The 19,407-nt window shown below is 36.6% G+C and overlaps 1 protein-coding gene across 2 annotated transcripts in view; it reads right to left on the bottom strand.

Moving 5' to 3' along the window:
* The window catches only part of LOC113070457 (protein kinase C beta type-like), a 111,883-nt gene that overhangs the window by 41,576 nt on the left and 50,900 nt on the right, over positions 1-19,407 (bottom strand). For both annotated transcript variants that reach the window (XM_026243742.1, XM_026243740.1), the window contains exons 6-9: positions 14,859-15,015; positions 14,574-14,708; positions 11,568-11,664; positions 1,243-1,383 (exon numbers count right to left, since the gene is read on the bottom strand). In XM_026243742.1, the coding sequence (XP_026099527.1) occupies positions 1,243-1,383; positions 11,568-11,664; positions 14,574-14,708; positions 14,859-15,015 (530 nt within the window). The remainder of the gene's footprint in view (positions 1-1,242; positions 1,384-11,567; positions 11,665-14,573; positions 14,709-14,858; positions 15,016-19,407) is intronic.

Genomic DNA, 19,407 nt, shown 5'->3' with positions numbered 1-19,407 from the left:
GTTTTTAAAATTTTAAACTGACTTTTCAATACTGACCAGATATAATACTGATTTTGGCGGAAACTCATATGATGCTGCTAAAAATAATATTATCTGGTGTAATAAAATGTGTTTATCTAGTTTAAGGTAAAAAAAAAAAAAAACACGTTATTTTCCACATAATGTACATTATTGTTTCTCCTCAATGCCCTGCCTTCTGACACACGTAGATTTTTACAAAGCTCTGGTCTGCTCTGATTGGGCAGCTATCCAGTGTGTTGTTATTGGCCGAATACCTCAAGCGTGTGATGGAAATGTTACGGCCCATAACATATTGTGATGCCCTGTCCAGCCGGAGCGACAAGACATAAACAAACAAACAAACAAACAAAAACATTATAAATGTGATATAAACATGATTTCTAGTCGTGTCCTCTTTTGGAAGGCCAAACAAAGTAGTTTCGTTTTCTCAATGAAACAGCATCACACAACACGGCCTTGAGTAAGCAGAGGCAGCTGGCTATGAGAACGCGTGGGCGGCAGATTCTACGAATGACCGTAGATGCAAATCTTCCCACACAGTGATGTAGACATGTGGGGGTGTGTTTGAATGAGCCATTTTAGGGGGGTGTGGATGAGTCTTAACTTTTATAAAAAATATCTCTTTGAATTTGAGAAAGGAAAAAATTGAAATCGCATCATATTACCCCTTTAAAATGGTTTAAATTGCATTTTGGAACCAAACTCTTCATTTGCTTAAGGATCTGTCAAAATTTTCACTGGAAAACAAATACCCATTAAATCACTATTTGTTTTCACAATGCAAGTTCTGGCAGACTTCAGCACAGACCTTGCTCTCTGAACACAAATCTATGAGCCTGCAGAGAACCTCAGAGTCACGCACAGACATTTGTTTGGTAGCCTCTGAGAATGAAGATGCAGCACCGAAATGGACAGGTCAGTCTGTCAGATGCAACAGAGAGGCTGACATTTCATTTGTGGTGATGTGGACGACATCAAACAGTCTTGGCTAATGATGCTGACAGAGGTCTCGCACTACACCTCAACATATCAATATCATTTTAAAATCCTGTTGCCATGGCAACTGGCAGCAACTGGAACATGAGCCCACTCACCCTCCTATTTCCCCTCTCTCTGTCTTTTAGCCTGCGTTCCAGTGATCTTAGTTGTTTAGAGTGACCTCACGGCGAGACTACCTGCTGCTTCAAGCACCAGTGAGGGAAAGAACAAGGCGAGAGTTACCTTTCCAAAGCTGCCCTTGCCCAACACCATGAGAAAATTGAAGTCGGACAGTTTCATGCGGTCCCGGTTGCCATTGCTGTCAAATTTGGAGATGGTGTTGGAGGAAGAGCCTTCTATTTTGCTGGGACCAATTTTAGCTCTCTGTAGGGAAAGAGCAAAAGAGACAGTAAGCTGGTGTTAGAGTGGGGTCAGAGACAACACAGACACGTTTGTTTTTCTAGCACTCTGGCGACTTTTATTTGACTGAGCTAATGATATTTTATTAAATCCTACTCCAAAAACCAACATTACAGAAACCTACACTCTCAGACAAAAAGAGAAAAAAAGTATAGAAGCTGTCCCCGGGGCAGTGCCCTTTGAAAAGGCATGAATGTGTACCATTTAGGTACCCCTTGACGGTAAATAAGGTACAGAGGTGTACTTTTCGAAAGAGTATTGCCCCTGTGAAAGCTTTAGTATTTTTTTTTTTCTGAGAGTGTAGAGACACACCAATATTCAATTTCTGGCTTGCATTCTTTGCAATAAGCTGATAATTATTTTCATGTTATGGCTGTAAACAGATAAAGGACAATATTAGAAATACTATAATATACTGTCTAAATAAACACAATGACTACTTAAAAGCAAGTTAATTTAGGCATCACAACTTTACAATATTCAGTATGAGAAATGAATATTGATTTTGATTATATTTAATAGTGTTAATCTTGAATATAACCCAATAACTAATAAAATATACTATTAATTCCTAAAATATAAATGCATTAAAAAAAGACCAATATTTTTTATATATGTTGGTATATAATACTGATAAAATAAAAATATTTAATATTGGCCTACTGTGGTACACATATTGCACCAATTTGTACATAAAAAGTATTTTTGGGTTCACAGATTCAGTTAACAAATCATTACAAGTTGTATATACACATACTGTATATTGTACAGAAACTTGTTAGCATTTTTAGATTTTCATCAAGACATTTACTGTTTATTAAAAGCTAAGCACATTCTCCATGACTCAAGCTAATGGCTTTCATTTTTAGTCTTTAACTAGCTGACAGCGACAACTAAGCCTCAACATTACTGCAGCATATGCACTTGTGAAATAAGCTTCAAACTTTGAAATCTAGCCGTCTTGTCTTCATATATGCACACAGGTGGATGCTGCACACTGGTGGTGGATGAGGAGATACCCCCTGACAATGTAAAGCACTTCGAGTGCCTAGAAAAGTGCTATATAAATGTGAATAATAATAATAATTATTATTACTTTCTTAAAGTTTGAGAGAGCAGCAATAAGGAAAGACCAATGGAATAGTGAAAGAGCAAAAGAGTGCAAGTATACAGTGGGGAATTGGAAAGCATGAGCAAATACAAACATAACTGCTCCATATGTATACCCAACCACCATTACATCTATATTTCTAGTCTTTTTCTTATTTTCCGCCGATCGTTTAATGGTCTACAAAATGAAGGTGATTTCAGGGTTTACTATCCTTGTGGGGACAGTTATGCCACAGCCTGACATGACTGACATCTATTGTTTGTTTCTCTCTGTTGGTTGCTGAATTTCTTAAGCAGGTCCATTCATCACATCCCTGCTAAATCAGTCAAAAACACGGTTCAGCAAGCGTTGGGTAAACCTGTCATCCAGACTGCAGATGAAGCCATTTTTGGCTATTGTGTGCATGTGTGGAAAAGACAGCATGTGTCTATAATACAAAGAGAAACATTAAATATGTTTTTGGCAGCATTTGTAAAACAGCTCTAAAGTGTTTGTTAGACACAGAGGAAGTGGGTGTGTGTCGGTTAAACTGTGGCAGTTTGTGTGTGTGTATCTCTCGCTCTCTCTAGGTGAACGTTTAGTTTCTGGCAAGCATCTCACTGCCCAAGCTGGCATGCTACCGAATAACAGACGGCCTGTGTAAATGTCTGTGGTTCCTTCTGTATTAAGTGTGTGTGCGGTCACAGGGCACAGTCATTAGGCCCCGTCGGCTGCAAACTGAGGGGAAGTGTCCTGCCGATTTTCCTTGTTCACCAACATTCTCCTTCACAGTCCACTGAGAACTGATCCATTATCTACAGCTGTGAGCCAATCACACCTACAGCAGCCTAGCAACAGGTCACACATGCACGCGCACACACACACACACACACACACACACACACACACACACACAGTCTCACACACACAAATGCACTAAAAGCTTTTCTCATTCACGAGACATACAAACACAGCGCTTGGGCTGACACACAAAACACAACAAGGATGACAAGACTCCGGACTTATTTAGATTTTTATGCACTGCAGACACTGTTTTAACTGGTATCTCTCTTATTTAATTCAGATATCTGTTTTATAAAAAATGTTTTTTTTATTTAAATATCTATGTATGTTTTTACCTAACATTATTATTACATTATTATAAGTTGTAGATGTAATAAGAATAGCTCACCTCTCTTTTAAATATCTGCTCTGCTTGAATATATTGTGTTTATATATATATATATATATATATATATATATATATATATATATATATATATATATATATATATATATATATTTATTTATTTATTTATTTATTTATTTATTTATTTATATATAAATAAAATACATTTCTTTAAATATCTGGCATTTTAAATATTTATCTAAATATCTATTATTTGTATAAATATGTATTTAAATATGTCTATGTTTTATTAGAATATTCATTTAAAATAGGGCTTTATATGAGTGATTTATTTAAATAAAGTGATACATATCAAATATGTATTTTCTGTAAATAAGGTTGCTTTGACATCTACATTGCAGAGACCAGTGGAATTTCAAACAACCAAAAAGTCCACAAAATTATTGACAATTATTGAAAATAATTAAACTGTCAGTAATAAAAGCAAAGGGTTAATAACAATAGAATAAAAATATACAAATGAAACAAACTGTGCTTTAATGTTTATTTTATGCAAGTCTCAAGCAGTTTACAGCCTACTACAGAAATGAATAATCAAATTTAAAATAAAACAGCAGTCTTCACTGTAAGAATTAAACTTTTTTTGTTTCTTAAAGCTACAAAATTCCTTCACTCAAGAGCAGTGTGTGATTATAAATTTATCTTTTGTTGTTTGATTAATAAGCACACAGTCGCAGCAGGAAAAAAGCCGGCTGTTACTGTAAGAGCCGCACGGATCCAAATGACCATAACACACGTATTTTCATTCTCAACTCTTTACATTAATTTATTACATGACCGACGAAGGTATACACGATTAATCACTAAGCACAGCATTTTGACACATTTTTGTGTGTATTTGAGCTAAAAGAAGACTTTACATGTCTGTGTTCCGTTCCGTCAAGCGCATATCTCTATTCCTGAGGAGCAACGAAAGTTTTCTTTCATGCTTTTAAAAACATGAATAAATATACTTTTATAAATAAAGCATGTCCCATTATGCAAATGTCACATAACATGATTTTACTGATTTGCACGGGAAACTGGGCTTTTATGGAGGAACGAAAGCGCAGCACTGCATAAAGGGGGCGGAATGGGGCGCAATAATCGCTTTATCAGCCCTAATTTGCAACATATCTGTTTCTTTTTTTATTTTTTATATTAGCTTTATATCCATTTTTATTCAAATATCTGTATATGTTATAACAATTTTTGTTAAAATCTATTATTTAAATTATTAAATGTCTGTTTATTTATTTATTTATTTTTACATAATTAGTGAATATAAAATAAAATGTGATTTTTCACCTTTAAAGAGATTTTAAGAAATGAACATTTCTGTCTCTCCACATCACCTTAGTGCCATTTTGTAGAATATCCGCTGAATGCAAGCAGCTTACACTCTTCTGTGTCAGCTGCCACACATGTATACATTTTCTACGTGTTTTTACGATTTGATTTGAATGAAAACAGAGCGGTTGAAACAGGCTGTCACAGAAGAACGTTCGTTGCCTGCGTTCAGCTCATATTCTCCAAAATTGTGCTACGCTGATGTGGAGAGACACAGAGGAGATGAATTGTTGAAAAAAGTCATTATTTTTGTTTTCTTCTCATACAAAAAGTATTGTTGTTGCTTCAAAATGTTAAATTTGAACCACTGATGGCAGATAGACTATTCTGACGATGTTGAACTTGGCCGTCTATGGGACAGTCACAAGCCTCCCGGTTTTCATCCAAAATATCTTAAATTGTGTTCCAAAGATGAACAAAACTTTCACAGGTTTGAAACGACATGGGGGTAAGTGATTAATGACAACTATTTTATTTTGGGGTGGAGTATCCCTTTAATTGATGGGACAGAACTGATAGGAAACAACAGAAGGGATGTTATCTAGAACCTATCCAAGTAAGATTTTATGTAAATGCCACCCTCCAACATGTCAGAGTATGTGTTTTGTCCACGGTCTCTGAAAAAACTTGTATTATATTATTTGTTAATTTCAACCCACCATTTTATGCAGTTCACACACATTTCTTAAATTGCACATGCCACTGAGATCCTGTGATATGTACAGAAGGTGACTGTAATTAAAAATACGCTGAGCTGATTTCAATTCCGACACCTTTACAATCATTCCAAATGAATTTCTGCATTTCTCTCACTTTTCCCATGATTCCATTACTATTTTCCAACAGAATGAATGTGTAGGATTGCCTGGGTCCCTTCGGCCCATCCTACACGTGCCTGTCTCGCTGCCCTCTCTCTCACAGCCTTTTGGAGTACATTCAATTTTAATTTCCAAACTGCTGCCATATTGTGAGGCTGGCAAGCAGCTCAGTCTAGCATAGAATTACATTAACCCACTCCCTACTGTTCAGACGCCACACTTCACACTGTCCCTGCAGACAAACACACGGCCCAGTGCTCAGCCTCACTCACACATCTCTGCCTCTTTTTCTAGCTGTCTGCTTCCCTTTATCTCATTTAAAGCGGTCATTATTTACCCACCTTCATGACATCCCAAACCTGCATGACTGACTCAGTCTGTAGAACATTGTTTAAAAATGTAGAAATTTAGAAAAATGTGCTGGCTGCCCCTTTTCAAAAGTGACAATGAATAGGGACGGAAGTCATCAAGCTTTTAGAAGCACTCAAAAGTATCTTAAAACCAGATGACTCGTGTGCTATATACTGAATAGCACAAACTTGAAGCAGTCATTCAGTGAAAATATTGGTCAAAGGTTTTTATAATATATTTATTTTCTGAAAGATTATTGCTGGCTGTTACTTGAAATGCTCTGGCTCTATTTTGGTGTGTTCCTCACACTACCATAACACTTTTTTGAAGTGATTTTGAAAATACTGCATGTCATATGTTCCATTTTTATGATCCTTTTATGAGGATTTGTCTCCATTTTGAACCATTTTGAAGGGTCCAGTTCCTATTCTTAGCAAATCGCCTAGAAAAGAGCAACCAGCACATTATTCAAAATTTCTCCTTTTGCCCTCCACAGGAGAAAAGATAGGGACACAAGTTTGGAACAAAATGAGGGTGAGCACGTGATGACAGAATCTTCATTTGTGGCTTACAATCCCTCTAATCTTCATACCTCATAGAGTTTTTCCCCATCTCTCACTCTGAATGTTGTGGTTCTGTAGATATGTGGGCAGGGACTGCGGCCTCTGGGGAAAAGCCATCTGAGAAGCTCTGTCTCAGCGCCAAAACCACGAGTTGAGTGGCGGCATTGATCTCTGCACACGCATACACACACATATACCATAAAAATGCTCTCCACCTCCTACTCCTCCATCGATTGCTGGGCGTGAACGAGCGATTAGCTCGGTAGCCAACTAAGAGCCTCATCACTGGACCAAGGCAGTGTTTCTTTTGTAAAAGACAAACAATTCAGTCATATTCTGTTCAGCATAAAACCAATGCACACACACTCACACAGACATACAGCATCAACCGCTCTGCCCGACGACCCAGTGGCGACAACTTTTATTTGTCTGATCCAGAATAGACAGGAAGGATGCTAGAGAGGAGGATAGCGAATGAGAAGGGAGGGATAAAAAGGAATGGAGACAAATGCTAATGTGGGTAGATTTCCACTGAGCTGAATGCGTCGCTTTCACCGCGCTTCACTGCACACAAATACCGTCATTTCTGCACGGCAGTGTGGAGGGTGGAGTGAGAATGAAGAAAAAAAATAATGAGCTAAACAGTGACAGGAAGTCGTTTGTTCATTGTGGTGAGATGTAGAGGGAGGTGGTCACGTCTTGACAGGTCAAATTACAGGTGAATAAAAGTTGAGGAGATGCTATCAACAGGAGGACGGCTATTAGAAGAGACGACTTAACAGATCTGATCACACCCTCTGACACACACACATACAGAAAAACAATGTTGAAACTGAACAAAAGGTGTCTGAACAGAAATGCTGAAATATGTGGAAATACCATACTTTAAAAAGAGATGTATTTATTGGTGAGTTATGTCTTATTATGCCGTATTATGTCGCTAACACTTTACAATAAGGTTCCATTAGTTATTGTTGGTTAATGTATTAACTAATATGAACAAACAATGAACAATACATTTATTACAGTATTTATTCATTTTTGATAATGTTGGTTAATAAAAAAAATATATAGTTGTTTGTTGTTAGTTCATGTAAATTCACAGTGCATTAACTAATGTTAACAAGCACAACTTTTGATTTTAATAATGCATTAGTAAATGTTGAAACTAACATTAACTGAGATTAATAAAAGCGGTATATGTATTGTTCATGTTTAGCTCAATCGTTAGTGAATGATTTTGATGATTATACATAATAAAAACGAATAAAAAAAAAATTAGTTTTATAAATATTTAGTGTACATATATATTGCTGTAAAAGTTTGGATTTCACTATAAGTTTCAAAGTGGTGTTTTGGACAATATTATGCTTTTTGTGTATAAATGAATAGTAACTTGCTATCGTTTATCATATTGGTATGCAATAGTTCTTCATTTTGATAATATAATAAACTGGTTATGATATGATGATATATGATATGATATTTGATATGATATGATATATGATATGATAGATATATGATATGATATATAACATGATATGATTATATATGATACGATACAATACTCTTTTGCTAATAAATGATAATTATTTCTACAATATAATATTTAATATATTGCCCCTATGAGTAGCTTAGTTGGTGACTTTTTGTGATTAACTTGTAGTGTGGTAAACAACTTTATGAACAGTTCTTAACTTTATGTTAATGAGTCTGCAGCTTTGTCAAAATACAGTTTGAAAGTAAGTAATTTGTGCGAGAAACTTCTACTTGAATAATGTAAAGGATTTGGATAAAAAAAAAAAAGTATGTCGCGTTATTGACCCCTGGGCACGTCCATAGAAAATGTTTTATCCATATAAAGCAGGAGTTGATCCAAAATGAGTGTGAGATAATGAGTCATCTCCCCATCTCTGTTTTCATGCTGAGCCAAATCTGGCTGTAGCCCATGACGCAGGAACACAAGTTGACATGAGGCTACAGCTCTGAGCGTTTCGTGATGTGGGCGCTCTGGTCCTACAGCACAGGAACAGGAGTGACCAGCTCTGTGTTACTAACACTGATCCTGAGGGAGGCCTGCTGGTCAGTCTGTGTGCGCAAGTGTGATGGAGCTGCTGGCAGGTAGCTTGATTTAGCCTCGGCCGTAATGAGCTCAATATGAGTGCCAACAGGCCAATCCTTTATCTGCCCCCTCTGCCCTGACTGCAAAGACCCCATAGCAAGGAACTGACTCGCTAACCTTTCCTACATCTCCTGTCCTGATGCTCTCAAATAGAGCCTAAGCATTTTCCCCTCACAACCACTCAGTCTCAAAGCATATAGGAATGCTGCGTTATTCATTCTTAGCCGGCAACAATCGAACAGCATACAACTGAGCAAGACACCAGATGTGATGCTGATCTATGAGAGAATTACTCAAAAGCTATACTGCCTACAGAGCCAGTGTTTTAAGGCATAACAGACACAAAGGCTGCTCCATAATTCCAAAACAACTTCATTATATTGCCTTGTAAGTTTGAGTTTATGTAGTAATAATAAAAGTAGTAGTAGTCATAGTAGTAGTAATAATAATAGTTTGACATAATCAGAATATATAGTTATAAATAGTTTTAGTTTACAAATAAACTAAAAATAAAGTTATTATGACTATTAACAATTTATTTTTACATATTCCAACAAAGACTATTATTATTTTATTATTGTTATTTTGTGATGTTTAAAATTATGTTTAAAAAAGTACAATAAAAAATAAGAGTTTTGTTAAAATAGGTGTGTGTAATATGTGTAATATGTAAAAAATAAATAAACTGTTAATATAATATTAATACCAATAATAATTACTAGTACTATTATTATTTTGCAATACTGAAATCAAGTTACTTGAAAAAGTGCACATTTGTTTTTATAGTAATATCAAATTATAAAATGTATACAATTATATAATTGTATTATTTATATAATATTATACAATTTGTCTATAGAGCTGTAAGGTTTTCAAATGAGTCTTGAAAGCGTTATAATTTATTTTACAATAATACTCCTACTAATAATAAACTCTGGGTTTAAAACAAACATTTCTAGGTTATTTGGCAACCCAGCGCTGGGTAAATGTTGGACAGAACACATGCTGGGTTAATTACATTTTATACATTATCCAATTTGCTGGGTTGTTTTTTGAAATAGTGCTGGGTCAGTCAACCTACTGAATGTTTTTCATTTTAAATCATAAAAATGCACTCTTTTACCATCATAAAATCTTCAAAAACATTTTAGGACATTTAGGCCAGTTTCAATTGGTTTGGCACAGGCTACCCAACATTGGGTTACACTGACCCAGCACTGGGTAGGTATGTGAGGGGGTTGACTTAAACTGATGAGTTAAGAAGTTTTTCCTACATGATGTGTGAAATCAGCCCACCAGATGAGATACAGATTGACCATTTCTCACATTTTGCATTATGCATCACACCGTGTGTAGGAAAACTGCCAGCTCAGACACAAACACCCACTCCGTGCTGCTCTGAGCTTAGCATTGGGCTGTTCATAAATAATACCATCATGCTCTGGGTCCACAGCTGGGTCTGCCCGCGGGACCGTTTGAATTATGCAGAGACTTGCACAGTTTGTGCCCCTTCATACACACACACAAACACAAAAAGCATCCAACATACATGCCACACACATCACATGCATCCCCCGACTGGCACAAACTGACTGTCGAGACCATTTCACCAAACAAACTTATTGGGAACCAACTACTAGCCACTGTATGCTCTCAAAAGAAACAGGAAACCAGAGGAAACATTAGGAGACATTAAACTGTGCCCGAAACAATCAGTGGTTAAAAAGGCCAGGGATCAAGAGCTTCGTGCTGGTACCTCTCAGTCAGATGTATTCTGTATTCAAATTGGGACGTGCGGAGCAGAATGCAGGTTGACATGAGTGTGATTACTCTAGGAGGATGCTGGGATTTGCCAATGTGTTATTTATGCCAGAATTGTCAGTGAGTGATATATGCTTCATGCACAAAGACCTCTCTCTCTCTTTCACTTTACCTGCTCACTCCCAGTTAGGAGAGTCAAATTAAAATAAAATCAAAATTGGCTCTATTTCCTTTTTTTTTTCCTTTTTTTTTTTTTTTTTTTACATTTCTGGTCTTATTAGGCATGATTCAAGTGCATGTTATTCCAATTGTTGAAATGTTTGTCTCCGTAATATTTTATCCAAATATAATAACTAACTTTACTAAATTTGCCAAAATTTACATTCCTCTTACGTTTCAAACTCCAACCACCTGACTCCATTCTGTAAAATAGAAATAATGACTTTGATGTTGATTTTAATCCAATGCAGAAAAAAGAAAAAAATTCCACAGCCCCAGTACTGTACATGAGTACAAGAAACAAAACAGTGCCAGTGATGGAAAAAGAAAAACATAAAACAAAATCAAATGTACAAAACTAATATAAAACCAAAACACAAAACAAACCAAAACCAAAACAAACAAGAAAACTATCACAAATAAACAAAACAAAGCAAAAAACACAAAATGAAATGAAACCCAACACAAAAACAAATAATCCAAACACAAAATGAAACAAAAAACAAAACAAAACAAACAAAAAAACTAAACTAAAACAGCACTGTTCTCTAGGGGCTTATCTTTTGTTAAATAAAATGAAACTAATGTTTACTTGTGTGTGCATACATACACTATATATGTATGCAAATACAAACACATAATTTCTGACACACCCAAAAAAGCAGGTGAACCCACATACTCTCACCTCAAACTTTTGCCGGAGTTCCTCATTGCCTTCTTCACCTTCAGGTGGGACAGGAACGTTGAAGTACTCGCCCTCTTCCTGACTGAGCAGCTTAAACCTGCATGTGTGTGTGTGTGTGCATGTGTTTGACAGACAGAAAATAAGGGACAGTTTGGTTAGTGCAGTATCACATATGCTTCAGAAACAGAGACATTAAATCCTCTGATAATGGTTCCATCTGGCCACTATTGGAATTGCACACTTCCCTGAAACGGCACATTTTGTCAAATTACCTCAGCTCATTTAAACCATTCATACACTTACAGTTTCCCTCTCAGCTGGGAAGACCTTGACTATGATCATTCGTGAAGAGGAATCCAACCGGGTGGAGATGCCCCCCAATCAGCTTTCAAATGTCTGAGGGACAGCATGATGCCTCATCTCATATTTAGCTCTTCTAACATCTGTGCTTCCAGATAGCCAAAAATCAGCTTCCTGTTTAACGGTGTGAGGTGACCATTGCTGGGATCCGACGAGATGACATGCTCAAAAATCAACAGACCTAGAGCAGCACGCTGGGTTTCCACATCCTTTATTGCTACTGATGTGATAGGAGGCCCTGTGTTCATCTTGCCTCTGGTCTGCGTGGGTGTGTGTGTGTGTTTATGACTGCAGATGAGTCATGGCTGCAGTACTCCCCCCCCCAACACTCCTTCCTTCCACATCTAGACCTCCAGAGGCTTTAGTGTGTGTGAGCGTCATCCTCATCACATTCACAGAAAACGGAAAGCGCAGAAGAATGGCAGTTAGCATGAAAAGATCTTATAGTCTATATGTTGGTCAGAGACTTTTATGAGTCATAGTCATGGCCATGGGCAGTTAATGATCACTACATGCAGAATAGAGGTCATAAATGAGCTCACAGTGACTTTCAAAAGTGTTCAACCTAGACTTAATATCATCAAATTAATATGCATGAGCCAAAGACAGTATATATAGTTGAAAACACAGTTTTACTTTTGCCAAGCTATAATATTTCTTTAATTATCAATTAATCCAGATATCTGAATAGAGCTGAAATGTCAGCAATTTAATATCAAGATACAATTAAAAATAAAATGAAGAAAATTATTTAAACAATTAAATTAATCAACAGTCAACTGATTAACTATTTATTTAAAAAGTGTAGAGGTTTGAATATCTAATATAATATAAGGAAAAAAGAATGTATAATTCATACAAGTACTGTTATCTGACACCGGAGTGTTGCAAATAAATGAAAAATAAAAAAAATATATTTGTTTTATATCCTGAACATTAAAAAACAATAACAAAGACTTCCTGTTCTCAATCCCAGTTCTCAGACTCTATGTCCTTTTGCAAACATGATTGAGTGTCGTGCTGAGACAGTGACAGCTTTGACAATGAGATTGTGATCAGTATGTCCTGACTGAAGCTCCACTGGGGAGCTGAAACATCTCGCCTCTAATCTAACACTGTGCTTTTCTGTCAGGTGGCAGGAAGCAGCCATCGCGGTCACAAAAAGAGGCCCATAACTGCTACAAATCCTCTGAAACACCCTCAAAAAACACGTACACGCATCTCATCCAACCATCTGATAAAAGTCACATCTGTAGAGCGAAACACACAGAGAGAGGAGACACTAGCTGCAGTAGCCAGTGGGGATGTGTACTGTCAGCACAGCCACTGAAATATCAAAACTAAAAATAAGAAACAAACATAAAACGAGCTGACTTCACTTTCTTTGTGTTTCCATTGTGAACACACTGTACTAGTCAATACATTTATCCTCGAAAACGGTCTCTTCAAACAGGAGTCATAAGGCAAGCTGAACGTTATTTTAAGGTTAGCATAACATTTTGAAAAGCATTATTTTGACCTTATCTGTAATTCACTGAAGATTAACTTTATGGTTATTATTATTATTAAATAGTGGGTTGTACTCCTGAATAGATGTCAACTTAATAGCATACGTATTTTAACAGTAAGAAATAAACAAATACATTTTTTCCATATACCACTACTTCTTTGCCAAGTATTTATGTTCATAAACAGTTTATGTAAATTTTAATCTTTCACCGCCTTCTTTAGCTTGCAAAAAAGTTGTCTGTCCCTATGTTCTGCTCAGCTGCTTTGGAACAATATTAATAGTAAAAATACTATTTAAAAAAATTGATTCATTTAATGTAATTATTTATATTATTAATAAATTTTATATATTTATAAAATTATAAATGTAATACCAAATACATATTTTCTTCATATTATTCTAATAATCTGTTTTGGCTTTAATATTAGAACCAAAAAGTTTATTGTTTATTAATATTGTTCTCACATAGTATAAATACGCATTTAAAATCTGCATTTAAATTCAAGGAAAGGGGTCTTTTGCAATGAGAGCATTATATTTGGGGTTCCTTGGCATATAAAAACCCCACTGCAGAAATTAATATATTTTGAACATGCCTTTTCATAAAGTGATCTCATGACTGTGGGAATTATCTGTTAGCTGGGAAAGAACTACTAGACACTTCAATCACTAGATACTTGTACTGACTAGACAAAATAACTGACAGAGAGAGAACATGAAGGAGAGAGCAAAGACTTCTGTGAAAGTGGGTCTGACCTTTCTCTTTTAACTCAGTTCTGTCAAATTACCTGCACGTTTATGCATTCACTGCGGGCTCATGACAAGAGATGTGTTTAGAGGTGTTCGAGAAGGGATGGGACGGTGTGTGTGTGTGAGCGGAGAGCTCTTAGATGAAGAGCACTACTGAAGAGGGAGAAAAGACAGGCTGAGGACTTCTGAAAGAGCAGTAGGGACGGCTGAACCAGACGTGTACAGACTGCTGCATGTCTGTGAATTCCAGTGATATGTAATGCGGTTTAGTTGACACAAACCTTTTAATATTAGCGTGTACACAATCTATTTGAACGTGGGGACTTGCTCATTTTTACTGATGTATATATATATATATGTGTGTGTGTGTCAGTAGGTCTCCTCACCATCCGTCCACCCCTTGCTTCTGAAGCTCCGAGATGCCGAAAGACAGAGAGCCCATAAAGTCGTTCCGGCTGGTCAAGTCCCAGTCCCAGATCTCCACAGACAGCCTGCGGTCCTTGTCAGACTCCTTCAGATTACTGTAAGACACAGAGCGCAGGAGGGAGGAGGACAGAGACAAAGAAATCAAGCTCAGCATTTGATTCTGCATTTCTCATTCAAACAAATGACTGCTCTTTCGGCTGTGCTACTGATGTCTGTGGTGGGACACAGAGCGAAAGCTTTCATACAATGTGAAGGTCTCGTTCCACGTGGGATTCAGGCAGCACTTGATGGTCTTGGTCTTTTGTTTGCTCTCGCTCTTGGGGTCAGGGATGAGTTTTAGTTTGACGTAGGGGTCAGAGAGGCCATTGGGGTCCATGGGCACCAGGTTCTTCGCCTCTTTAACTGTAACAGAATAAATCAGACACATAAGGACCAAGATTTCCCTACTTTCACTCTGCATAGTGTGCAATCAATGCCAAGTGAACCTTTACATTAAATAAAAACATACTACAGCCTGCATCAAATTTTTGTTGGAGTTTTGATCAAATACATATTACAGTTAAGCACTGTTTGTGTTATGCATAAAAAGCAACAATGCAAAGTTATTTTCCTGCCTTCTAATACTGTTGAAGTGTAAGTTTAAGAAGCATTTCATTCTTTGGACCTACTGATATTCAAGAACAAGGATGTGTTGACTGACTGAATGAGACGTTCGTTCAAGTGGACGTCAATCTCACAATTAAAATGATCAAAATATGTTACTCAAACTCATCATTTACTTATTTACTCAACTGTTGATGACTTTTTGATACGCTACCATTCAAAGGTTTTTATAAAATAGAATACTTTTAGCAAAACACACATTAAATTGGTCAAAAGAGACATGCACTTGTTATTAATTTATTATGTTAATACTGAAACAGTTACTTTAAATTGTAAGAATATTTCATCAAATAAATGCAGCCGTAGCAAGATATTGAGACCGGATTCAGTCTTAAACAACTCCATGTTAGTGGACTGACAAAACAAATCAATGATTCACTCATAACACGCATAAAAAACTTGCTCAGTTGTCATCATCTCCTGATAATTCATCAATCCTGCAAAAAGAATATCTAAACTAACCAGTGAATGAATTGTTGAACTGAATCAAAAGAGAAAAAAAAAAGTCACTGGATTTAATCAAAGTTACTTAAATTTAAAAAATACTTTATATAATTTATATAAATATTAAATAAAACAAATCTTTCTATTTAGAAAACATATTTTTGGAAATATATTGATATTATAATAAATACCAACACAATTCTCATGTAATTTAATCATATTTTTAGGAGGTCAAGATCTTTTTACTAGAAAAATGAAAAGATATTGAATTACAAGAAAGTTCTGTTTAGGATGACATTGTCTGATAAAATCTTTACTGCTCAAAATCAATAACTAGGGACCCTAGACGCGAGTGAATAGCTGTCATACATTTAAACTTGCATCTTATGAGCCCTCATGGCCTTGTGGGGCTATGAATGCACACACACTATCCCAGTAATTGGGGTTGACCTCAGCACTTGACCAGGACAACAATTAATGCTGGAGGATGCTGTGGCCTTGTGATTTGTGGCTAGTGTAATTTCCATAATGAGTGGTGTGTGAAGGTAGGCTTAGCTGTTCATTAAGACAGCGGTGTACTGCAGCACGAAGACGGGAAGAGAGAGACCGCTTCTGCGTGAACCGTTGTGCTCACGGAGCAGGGTTTATTTCACCAGCTAATAAATGTTATGCACAACATGTTCGTTCTGAAAGCCCTCCACACAGAGCAATTAAGAAAGCGAGATCACTGACCATGTAAGGATATTTGCATGAAGATATCAAAAGCTTTGACCTACAAGATACACTCAGTTTTGTGGCTCAGAGATGTGGGAAGCTCATTATGTTGATTAAAAAATACTGATCTCATTTACATAGTAGCGTATAACACAGTTGATCAATCAAACAGTCACAGGTGTAAAAGACTGTAGGAATATAATTAATGTTTTTGCAAATAATTAAACAGCACTGCCCTCTCTAGGTGAAAAATAGCACTGCAACTCAATAGCAAATGGTCTTCTGAAGAGATCCAGAACTGACTGGAACCATTAAAGGGATAGTTGATTAGTTAACAGAAGCTGATTTAATGGCAAGATTTAAGGCTTCGTTCACAAAATGAAGCTGCATAACAAGAACTGACAACAACGCAAATCATGGTCACCCAGTTTGCCTCACTATTATTTATCAACCTGCAAGTGCTCCGGTGGTCAAATCGAGTGCGAGTGTGAGAAAGATGAGGTGGAAAGGACCTTTTAAAGGCAGAGCGGCCGCCCCATTTCCATCCAGGTATTGGTCAATTCATTAGCTTTAAGTGACAGGTCTTAGAAATGCACGACAGGAAGTGGCCTCATTCATCTTACTGTACGCTCAGCCGATCTGCGGCACTGTCGTGTGACATTAAATTATAAAGGACAGCGTGATGGATTAAAAATGTCTTTTGCGCTCAGGGCTGTCTGCGCCTCGGTTCTTTACATGGTGCAGCTCAGCTCATTAGCCGCTAGCGAGCTAAAGGCTGTTAGTCAGTTCTAAGGGAAAATGGGAGCTGAGGCTCGCGGGGTGAAATGGCCCTGGATTGAGCTTGAAAAGAGGGACGCATGGCTGAATATAGAGCAGTGTGTTGAGGCTAATGTCACATACACACACCCGCTGCTGCACAGATCCAGGCCTACAGCCTCCAGAAAGCATTAAAGTGATAGCTCTGTACGCACCCTCACGTCGTTGCAAAACAGTATGACTCTCTTTCTTCTGTGGAACACAAAACAAGATATTTAGAAGAAAGCTTCTGTGTTTTTTATTCCACATAATGAAAGTCAATGGGGTTCAATGTTTTGGACTTTTAAATAAAAAAATAAAAAATAAAAAAAATATATCTCCTTTTGTGTTCTGTCCAGAAGAAAAAAAGTGTTTATACAGGTTTGGAACAACATGAGGGCGAGTCTCTGACAGATTTTTCATTTTTGGGTCATCAATTCTTTTAACGGTACTTTGATAAATCTTCTCTTCCAGAAATCTCATTTAACTGAGCTCATCTTCTGCTCCGAAAGTACGACTAAGCGGAACTTTAGAACCAAATTAGAACCAAGTGCAAATTCCTCATGGATATAACGTTTTATATCATAGATATAATAACAATTAAGTGGAAATTCATCATGGATATAATTTAATAAACTGTTTGAAAAGCTATTATCATATAAAATAATCTGTGTAGAGGGTTTACAAAGGGTCAAGATAAAGGGATAAATCACACAAAAAATGACAATTCTTTCATGACGTTCCAAACCTTTTTTTTTTTCTCATTTGGAACACAAATTGATAATATTGAAGAATCTTTAAACTACATTTTCCAAAAAGCGCTATAATCGCATTATTAAACATAATTAATGTCTCCTGGAATCATACAACAGCTCTGTATACGAACAGACTAAAATGTAAAGTTTACACATGCTCTCAAATCAAACATTTGCAGGCCACCAGGTGTCAATGTCATGAAGTGCAACTGTTTTTTGTTTGATTTGATAGCAACGTTAATGTTTGATGAAGTGAATAATGAACTATGAATTGTTGGTATATGGAAACAGATGAGTGAAGACTCTTCAAAACAAATTCAACTTCTGTTTTCCAGTAGAAAGACAGCATACAGTTTGGGAACTATTGTGTGAACTATCATTGAGTGAACAAGCGCAGAGTCTTTGCTCAGTCGGTTTGTGCTAAGAGAATGAGAATAACGCCCTCTGCTGGACACTGAAAGCATCACCATATTTACAGTCCTGGTTGCAACTAAAGACGGTTACCTCAGTGTGCTTGTGTTTTTGTTTTGGAGGCGTGTTTGCACTGATGTCAAAGAGAGACAGGAAGACTTGGTGTGCTTTCTTGTGTTGCCATGGACACGTGTAACATAATACAGGTTTACAAGAATGATCCTACAGAATTTCACAATGAGCTGGAATGCACTTTATCACTGTCACAAACTGCGTTTTAGACATCAGGGCTATTTTGTTGTTCTTTGTCTCCTTTTCTTACTGCTGTCATACATTTTAGATTTTTAGCTTTTAACTTTTTACATGGACTAGACCAGTGGTTCCCAAAGGTTTTCAACTCGCGGCCCACACAAACAAAAACACATGTTTGCACGGCCCACTGCTTTTGTCTTGACAGACAATACACAATTTGAAAGCTTAATATCTATAACCTGTTTGTGCTCAGATTACTACAGCAATCCTGTAATTACAGATATATATATATATTTTTTGATTATGCTCAAGAACATTGGCCTAGCAGTCAATGCTTGTGTTTAGACACATGAGACTATGAGGTTATGCTAATGTAAAATGAAACAAACTTTTTTTTATTTTTGGTTATTTTGGTTATTTTTTAAGTCTGCATAATGCAATATTACATATACGTCTGTCACACCACAGAAAAAAATATTTACTAACCAGCCAAATTTTAATGAAAAAAAAAAAAAAACACAAGGTATATAAAATAAGTATCAAAATCTTGAAAAATAAGCAGTATTCTCTGCTCTCAGATGCTGGGGGTGTGTCTGATGTCAGCACTGAAACCACACCCACTCACGGGAAAACTGCCATCTCTCTCAACTGTCAAATAGTGCTACAACCTGAATGGATGCTCCCTCTAGATAGTTAATTTACATAAGGTGACCGAGCTGCTTTGTAAATTATCGCAACTAGGTAGACAAAGGCAAAGCTA

This window comes from Carassius auratus, unplaced genomic scaffold (assembly GCF_003368295.1).
Source record: "Carassius auratus strain Wakin unplaced genomic scaffold, ASM336829v1 scaf_tig00004288, whole genome shotgun sequence".
Taxonomy (NCBI): domain Eukaryota; kingdom Metazoa; phylum Chordata; class Actinopteri; order Cypriniformes; family Cyprinidae; genus Carassius; species Carassius auratus.
The sequence above is the reverse complement of the archived record's forward strand: the minus strand, read 5'-3'. Positions and strand labels throughout refer to the sequence as shown.